The 9774-nt window shown below is 42.7% G+C and overlaps 1 protein-coding gene across 1 annotated transcript; it reads right to left on the bottom strand.

The window, feature by feature from the left end:
- Positions 1 to 5087: 5087 nt before the first annotated feature.
- Positions 5088 to 7974, bottom strand: LOC111333792 (RNA-directed DNA polymerase from mobile element jockey). Its single transcript, XM_022939414.2, has 3 exons — positions 6667 to 7974; positions 5698 to 5731; positions 5088 to 5098 (listed from the first exon to the last, which is right to left on the bottom strand). The coding sequence occupies exons 1-3, from the start codon at positions 7972 to 7974 to the stop codon at positions 5088 to 5090; spliced, it is 1353 nt and encodes a 450-aa protein (XP_022795149.2).
- Positions 7975 to 9774: the final 1800 nt, after the last annotated feature.

A 9774-nucleotide genomic window follows, 5' to 3' on the forward strand; every position in this document is an offset into this window, starting at 1 on the left:
CCTTCAAGTTCTGCGCGACACCTTCGGTGTGGATAAGTTCATCGTATCCCGTGCCATTACTGGTATCATCGGATGTGTCGACGGAACTCACGTGACATTTCATGCACCTACACAGAATGAAAACAACTATGTCAACAGAAAAGGTCTTCACCCCAGTAATGTACAAGGTGTCTGCAACCATGGGGATGAGTGGACTTTTTTCTACAGCATGCATCTATTTCGGTTTTTTTCTCACCTCTACACAGTCATCCTCAGTGCAGTCCTCCTACGGTGTAGACAGCATCCGCAATGTTATACCATATTTAATTATTTTTTGGTTCATGACGCTGTTCGTAAGTTTGCTTTGAATAATGGAGAGGTTTTCCTCAACTTTTTCCGTTAAGACTACTATTTCAGACGCGCTGAAATTTAGTGTTCGGGCTTTGCGTGAGACCGCAGCGGAAGCCATTGCACAGCTCGCAACTTGCTCACCATGGCAACAGTAAACGAAAAGATTATGATGGGTCGCTAACCACGTCTAACACGAGGTTTACCCCTTTAACCGCGTATTGAGAAACGCTATTTTAACCCTGTGTTAACAAACCTGTGGTTAAGAAAGTTAACTCTCGGTTAGTCCAAAGCTGAGGTTAGTTCAGCCCATCTTTTGAACAACGGGGCCTGGTTAACTGGCTACTTTCGTCTGCTTTGACTGGCTTCTGTGCTTACTTTGGTTTTGGGTTAAACACGCTCTGTTCCGTTAACACAGATATTTCCTTTGGAACGACTGTAATTCGTCCAATGCTCGCAAAAGGTGTCAAAATTTTACAGAGCGATTCCTGATGAGCTGCATGAGAAGCATTGGTTATACACTCCTGGCTACATGTTAAATTGAAAGTTTCTCTGATTAGTTTTCGCTTTGGCGCAGAAAATTTCGTCTTCAATCAACAATTAATCATTGGGATTTAATGATGCTTTTAGTCGTCGCCAGAAGAATGAAATCTTAAGGTCGATGTAAGACATCTGAAGCGGGAAAGGTGGAAACTACTGCGCTAAAATGAGGGAAGCTACACGTGACTATCATGGAGGTCGGACGTGTCTTACTGTCGTCCGTATTTCTTCTATATTTTTCACTTCCTTTACTGTTTTCTGTAACAGTCGCTGAGTCGCAGTATACAGGGAGTTTTTCTCGATATCCCAGGACATTTTGGGACGAAATTAAGTCAAATTTGAACAAATTCAACCTGGATTTGTTACCGGTCCCGATCCACGCGGGCGGCCATTTTGTTTTTTTACCTCGCAAGAAATTCTTTAAGGTAAGAGTGGCATACTCCGCGAATTACACAGCATCCTTTGACGCAGTGGAGGTCACCTGAGTACGAAGTGGTGATATTCATCCCCAGCCTGGTCCGGAAAAACAGTCTACTTCACGTGAAAAACGTCACATCACCTTGGCCATTTAAACGCCCGTTCTATCAAGAACAGAAACCTTTTTACTCTTATCAAGGACGTCGTCCTAGCTAAAAAGCTGGATATCCTGTCAGTGAGTCTTGGTTGGACAGCTCCATATCTGACATTGAGCTTGATATTCCTGGCTATGATATTTATCGCCTCGACCGTACTAACAAACTCGGAGGTGGCGTCTGCACTTTCGTAAAACAAAACCTGAAGGTAGAATGTCTGCAACATCTATCATCTATTGCAAGCTCATACCTCCACCAACTGTGGCTAAAAATCCAAGCTGGTAATTGCAGATCTTTCCTTATATGTACAGTCTATAGGCCTCCGTCAGCGACACTTGATTGCTTTGACAATGAGTTATGTGATGCCCTAATTTCCGTGATGCCGATGAACAAGCCTGTTTACATCTTGGGTGACCTAAACTGCAATTTGTTAAACTCATTTGATCCCGCTTCTCAAGCCCTCGTTAATTTCTGTACGTCCTTTAATTTATCTCAGTTGATAAGACAACCTACAAGAGTTACGGAGTCGTCTGCAACCTTCCTTGATGTTATTATGACCTCCCATGAAAACTCAATAATTGACATAAAAGTTATGCCTTCTTCCATCAGCGACCACGATTTAATCTATGCCGTTCTTAAACTAAAATGGCAACATCCTAAGCCAGTATATATTACGACAAGGAGTTTTAAGAACTACCAGCAGAGTGCTTTTCTCTGGGATATTTCAACGGTTCCTTGGTGCATCGTCGATTGCTTTGATGACATTGACGATAGCCTTTACGCTCTCAACACACTATTCAATGAAGTCCTAGACAAACATGCACCAATCAAAAAAGTTAAGATTCGAGGCAGACCCATTCCTTACATAACTGACGAGATCAGAGAGCTCGTGAAATCTAGGGACCAGTCGCGAAAGATAGCAAGAAGAACAAATAATTCCGATGCGTGGGCTCCCTATAGAAACCTAAGGAATGATGTTGAGAGAGAAATAAGATCATCTGAGCGCGCTTACGCCACGGACCAGACCACGAGCAACCCTAATATTTCAAGCCAGTTGTGGAAGATTATTCGATCGTTTATTCCAAGGAAGTCTGCCAGTGAGGGATCATTTAGCAAAGATAACAGAACCGTTGCAAATGATTTTAATCGGTTCTTTACGTCTGTTGGCCGAGTTGCTGATGACAAGATTAATTTCCTTGTTAACAAATGCAATTTCGACCTTTCTGCACCGGTGTTTGATACAGGAATTTCTCCAGTGACTGATCAATTCAATTTTAAACACGAAGGCGCGCTATATAAGGAAGTCTTCCCTGGGAAGACCAAGACTCATTTGTCACTCACCGTTGACGTGTGCGGGTCAAATTTAAATTCTGGTAGACGAACAAAAGGAGCTAATGAGATATCTATTGTTTACTTCCACCAGCAAAGTGGCATGAGGTAACGTGAGAACCACCTACTTCGACCTCAAATTTACCGCCACAAATAAAGACAGTTTCCATTTGAGAAAGGAAATACAAATCTAAAAAACTCTTGTATTGTGATGAGGACATAAAACAATTTTGAGGAATGCGCCCGCTGTTCACTGGTTTGGAGTAGCTGTAGCTCAAGCTGACTTGACTCTGAGAGTTCTACATCCCACGACGGTTGATTGACAAATGGTCCAATGGGGCCTAAGGCTCCTTTTATAGCGCGCCTTCGTGTTTAAGCTCGTAGTATGTGACGAAGTTGCTCAGATTGTCGGGTCAATTCCAGCTAATAAGTCCTCTGGGATAGACAACATTCCGGTACGTGTAATCAAGGATAGCCTCCCTGCTATTCTCTCGGTGATTACATCGCTAATTAACGCCTCTTTCTCTCGTGGAAAATATCCTCGATCTTGGAAATTAGCTGTCGTGTCGCCTATTCCGAAAGAATGTAATCGCGAAGAACCTGACAATAATAGGCCTATCTCTCTGCTGCCCATTGTTTCGAAAGTATGCGAAAGGGCTGCGCTTAATCAAATTATGCCGTTCCTAGTGTCAAACGAAAGGTTATCTACTCGGCAAAGTGGTAATAAGAAACTGCACTCTACGGAAACCTCCTTAATACGAACAACAGATGATATCTTAAGCGCGATTGACGAGAAGAAAATTACCGCAGTTGTCTTACTTGATATGAGCAAGGTTTTCGACACGATAAATCATGGAATCTTGCTCAAAAAAACTGCTGGATATTGGAATCTCGTTATCCAGTGTTGCCTGGTTCACCAGCTATCTCTCTGACAGACGAAAAGTAGTGCGCATAAATTCTGCGTTGTCTGATCCTCTACCCATTGTATCAGGCGTGCCACAAGGAAGCGTTCTCGGACCCATTTTGTTTAATATTTATGTAAACGATTTACCCCTCGCCCCCCGGTCCTTTATTACTGAAAGTTACGTCGATGACACAAAAATTTACATTTCTTTCCCAGTCCAAGACTGGGCTAAGGCTGTTGCAGATCTTAGCGCTGATCTTCTACAGATTCGAAACCGGTGCTTCGCAAATCGTCTTTTCTTGAATCCTGATAAAACTAAGGTTACTATTTGTGGAAGTCGACAAAATCTAAATAATATCCCGGTTATTCGTCTCTCCCTCTTAGGAAAGGAACTAATACCGGTGCACGTCGTTAAAGACCTAGGCGTGACTTTTGACTCGAGCCTAACTTTTCACGAGCATATTGTTAAAACAGTCTCCTCTTGCTTGTCAAGTTTAGCTCAAATTAATCGTGTTAAGCACGTGTTTGACAGATCGACCTTATTGATAATAATTAACACTTTAGTGTTTACTAAGTTATTTTATTGTTTCTCCGTCTGGTGCAATGCAGCGGACACTAACCTTCTCAAGCTACAAGCGGTCCAGAATTTTGCAACCCACATCATCTGTGGTCTCAGAAAATTTGACCACGCGACTCCGCTTCTAAGAGAACTGCATTGGCTACCTATTAAATCTCACCTATATCTCCGTCACGCCGTACTTGCTTTGAAATGTATGACCGGCTCCACTCCTACTTAACTCCTCGAAGTTTCTAACACGTGGTGAGATAAGTGATCGCACGACCAGCAGCTCCCAACTTCTGTATATACCCCTATATAGAACTAAATCGGACAAAGGACCTTCTTTTATCGTACAGTAAGTCTATGGAACAGTTTAGATAATACCCTCAAACTCTGTAATTCTTCTCGTAATTTTAAGCTGAAACTTAGAACCAAATTACTTGCTGCTTTCCTTTCTCATCGCTCTTAGTTGTAATTTTTGCGAACATTTATTAACATTTTAGCTTACTTAATTCTTCTATTATACGTTGTAGTACTGTAATTTTGTAATTTTTTGATCCTTGTCACAGAAAAACCCTCGTAAGGGAGTGTCAATAAAGTTTGTATTGCATTGTATAGCTACAAAACATCAGTTAAGTTATATGGAAAAACTCTTCTATGGAAAGAATATCTCAGAAAAGAGTGACGAACGTTAGGGATGGACAAGATTGACAAGGATTGCAAACCACCCACTGAAGATTCACTTTAGGTGTTTCAAAACGCACAAACCACACAAAAGAATGTCTAGTCTTTTCGCCAAGTTGTGCGGTCTTACTTCAAAATATTTACAGTAATTTTTTTGCAGCAATATCTTTTATCAGAAGCGAACTGTAAAGTTCAACACGAAAATATAACCTTAATTTAATCCTTTCTCGTTGCGTCTCCGCCACGAAGCAACGTTGTTTTAATTTCGCAGTGCACAACCAAAAACTAATCCATCTTTGGAAGAAAGGAATTCAAAGGAAAACAACAGGACACCCTGAAGATATCAAAAAACTTTTGGTCGTCTTAAGCTGTACAAGATGGCTTGAAGGGGTAATGAACGCTAAATTTATCGAACAGAGGTTTTTCTACTCTTCTGGTTTCTCCTAAACTTCTTTCAGCCAAGGATGTTCAAAGCACTGCGCGGCTGTAGCCTGTTGATCTGTGTTGAGGTTGAACACATTGGAATCGTCGCCGGAGTAAGTGTGTAATAACCATCTTTCTGTGCTATATTATCTCCTTGTTTTGATATTTACTACAACAACCAGTGTCGATGACCACTTTGGTAAATAGTTTTTATTGTTGACTGAGTGGAAAATATGAATTGGCAACCTTTAAGAGTTTCAAAAGCGGACTTTTCGAGCGTCAACCTTCATCAAAGCGAGTGGGTTTACCTTGCAGAAGTGTACAATTCTCTGGAATGATGAGCAAGAAACAATACTTACCAAGAACGTAACTTGGAAATGTGTTTAAGTTCTCCTGTTAGCAACAAAGAAAATAATTATAAAAAGTTTTGACACACCGCTTGAAACACCAAAACAACCTTAGAAAGTATGTGCTTATATTTCAGAAAAGATAGATAGATAGATAGATAGTTTATTATCAAAAACCTTGCAGCCACAGGCTGAATTACGTTTGATTTACAATAAAATATATACTACAAAAAATACATGGCTAAGAAGAACTAATTAAAAAGACAAAAATATATAATTAAGAGAAAAACAATATTACATCATTGCTTTATGGACATAGTGATGGATAAAACTATTTCGAGTACGAATGGTGTGGAGGCGCCGTGTAGTAAAAGAGTGCTGACTCCTTAAATTGACTTCGCACTCATTCTTGGGAGGTAGTAAGCTATAGAGCTTGTGCGAGGGATTAGACAGGATGGAATTAAAAAGCTTATCACATAAGAACTCGCGGCGGTTGTGTAAGGGAACTAGACCAGTCAAAAGAAGCGCCTCATTGTACGAACAATCTGGATAGATAATACGTAAAGCTCGCCTTTGACATCTCTCAAGATCTACTGAAAGGTATTGCGGGAGGCTATGATGATAAACAGGGCATGCATATTCAGTGACAGGCCTAATACAAGTCAAATAGAAGAGCAAAAGTTCCTCCGACTTGACCTGTGCACGCTTAAGCTGACGCAAAAAATACAGGCGCTTGTTTACTTTCTTTACAACTTCGGATACGTGATTATTCCACGTGAGATCGCAAGATATCTGCAAACCTAAGATCTTTGCTTGCTCTACACACTCTAAGTCCTGATCATTAACCTTAATTGGATCAAAGTTCTTTCTAGAGTGACTGAATGTTATGCGCAGTTCCTTGCACTTGGTTTCATTTAATTGGAACTTGTTAGCAGAAGCTTGCGTCGCGAGTTCGTCAACCGCTTGTTGGACTTTGCTGACCTCAGACTTCATGACTGTTTCAGAAATAGTGGAGTCATCGACATATTTCCACATGTCTGTACCCGGGATGATGAGGTCGTTTATCATAATAGTAAATAACCAGGGGCCAAGTTTTGTGCCCTGTGGGACCCCTGGTGGGATGGCCCCCCACTCCGAGTAACAGTCCTGACTAAGTTTAACACGCTGTCGGCGACAGGACAGAAAGTCCACTATCCAGTCAATTATTCCGCTTGGAAGATCGTATGAAATGAGCTTCTGAACTAGGATCTGATGGTCAATGAGGTCAAACGCCTTGCGGAAGTCAAAGAGGATGGTTCTGACAGTTGCACCGTTCCCATCCGTAGCACTAAGCCATGAGTGGACCATGCTTATTAGTGCTTGTGTCGTACTGGAACCTGGCACAGTCCCAAACTGCCGTACATCCACTTTCGCCAACACAACAGGCTTGAGGAAACTCTCCACGACGAAATCTTCAGCAACCTTAGAAAGCACGGGAGTTAGGGATATTGGACGTAGATGTTTGTTTACATCGTGTATTGGATTCTGCTTTGGTACTGGAGTGATGTTAGCGTCCTTCCAAGACTGAGGCAACCGTGCTTCCTTAAACGAACAGTTAAGGATATCAGTCACAGGTAGTGCTAGTAAATCTGCATTCTCTTTAAGAAGCCAACCGGGGATTCCGTCCGGACCGGTTGCCTTAGTTGGATTTAAGGCGGATAGCTTCTTTAAAACAGAGAATTCTGATACCTGGAAAGCACTCTCCTGGTCAGAGTTGGTTGAGGTGTTAGGTGAAAGGGGGGTGAAGACGCGCATAGGAGCCAAGAACGCCTGGTTGATGGTGTTAGCAATGTCTATCGTGCTTGGAGGCGAACCTCTCTGACCACAATCAATATGTTGGTAGAGGGTAGCTGGATTAACGCCTCTAGAAGCTGCGTCTGACATACCACTGAGCTTCTTTACCTCACGCCACCAAACTGCGGGTTTACAGTCCTTCAGATGTTCAACCTTGGAGTTATAGAACTTTGCACGGCATGCTTTCCTCTCACGATTAACGCGGTTTCGTAGGGTGCGGTACTGCTCCTGGTCGCCTTGAGCGAGGGCCTTTTGGCGGCTGTGAATGAGACCCTTCAATTGTTGATTGACCCAGGGCGGCTCGTTGGTTTGTACCGACTTAGACTTCAGGGGGAGGAGAATGTCCATTCCGGTCTTAACTATGGTCTCCAGCATTTCCACTTTGCCCTTGCAAGAATCTTTACTATCGATAAGTGTCTTAACGTCCACATTTCCAAGATACGTGCGCATAGCCATACGCGTTGTAGGCCGTAAGTCCCTCGATTTCACGATAAGTTTAGTTCTTAGTTGTTGGGAACGCACGAGCGGCTGAACTTCTACAGAAAAATGATCGGACAAACCGAGAGCAGGGCGCTGGATCGGAGGGGCATAGAACTCCTTCACATTTGTTAACACCGGATCTAAGGTATTTCTGCCGCGAGTTGGAAAGGTAACGAAAGTCAAGCAAAGGTCAGAAGTCAGAGTCGTACAGTACCATGTTCAGTATCTTTAATGACATTTTAACAAGGAGGAAACCGTTTAGGCGGGAAGGCACAGGAACAGGGCACTGACCCAAGGTGTGATCATCTGTGTTAAGGCGAACGAGTGATCGCTCGATAATTGACAAGTGGAAGGAGAAAACATGAGAAAATGTCGGCCGCGAAATTCGCCAAGCTGCTACGGCGCTCATGTCGAAAACCCTACTTCCCTGTTTGTAGAACACAGAAGCATTGAAAAATTGTACAAATATCTCAAAAAAGTGTCAAAGCGAATTTATCCTAATGATTTACTTCTTAAGCAGAATGCAATTTGGAAGTTAGAGAAATGTGCAGCGATTTAGACAGCTGTAGGACGACCACTCAGACATGCTCTGCTTCCGAGTGATTCAAAATCCTGACAAATTCAACAGGGATCCAAAATCCTGACAAATTCAACAGTGATCCAAAATCCTGACAATTCAACAGTCGCCGAGTTACCGTGTTCTCCGTCCTTTGCATGAACTCCATCTGTATGCTGTTTGATAGCGTGTTCGATGCTGTTGCACTTAAAAGACAGAGGAAATGATTGGATTGGACAGGCTCAGGGTAAAACCTGCCTTTCTTGTTGAAGAAATCTCTGGAATATTTTCCGGAAAGAGCTATGTGCCGTGAAACTTTCCCAAGATGTTCAATAACGCGAGCTAAGTGAACTGTAAAACAAACAAGTTAAATAACATATAGATGGCATTGACCACTAAAAAAATCGGTCATTGATGATCAATGACCGATAAATTTTCTCACGTAAAAGAAACTTTCAACCAAGTGTCTAAAAGTAGTCTGGGATAGCAAGGATTTTAATGGATAACGCTTTATGATTGGTCCACAAAATTTTTGCGGTCTTTCTCGACCAATCGGGTAGAAAACTAAAATCAATCACGTCTTTTCACTGGCGTTTTCCACCGCCTAAGTGAAAAACATGAAGACCCGGAGGAAAACTTGAAGACCCGGAGGAAAACATGAAGACCCGGAGGAAAACTTGAAGACCCGGAGGAAAGCATGAAGACCCAGAGGAAAACATGAAGACCCGGAGGAAAACTTGAAGACCCGGAGGAAAACATGAAGACCCGGAGGAAAACTTGAAGACCCGGAGGAAAACATGAAGACCCGGAGGAAAACATGAAGACCCGGAGGAAAACTTGAAGACCCGGAGGAAAACATGAAGACCCGGAGGAAAACATGAAGACCCGGAGGAAAACTTGAAGACCCGGAGGAAAGCATGAAGACCCGGAGGAAAACATGAAGACCCGGAGGAAAACATGAAGACCCGGAGGAAAACATGAAGACCCGGAGGAAAACTTGAAGACCCGGAGGAAAACATGAAGACCCGGAGGAAAACTTGAAGACCCGGAGGAAAGCATGAAGACCCGGAGGAAAACATGAAGACCCGGAGGAAAACTTGAAGACCCGGAGGAAAACATGAAGACCCGGAGGAAAACTTGAAGACCCGGAGGAAAACATGAAGACCCGGAGGAAAACATGAAGACCCGGAGGAAAACTTGAAGACCCGGAGGAAAACATG

Source organism: Stylophora pistillata, chromosome 5 (genome assembly GCF_964205215.1).
Source record: "Stylophora pistillata chromosome 5, jaStyPist1.2, whole genome shotgun sequence".
Taxonomy (NCBI): Eukaryota; Metazoa; Cnidaria; class Anthozoa; order Scleractinia; family Pocilloporidae; genus Stylophora; species Stylophora pistillata.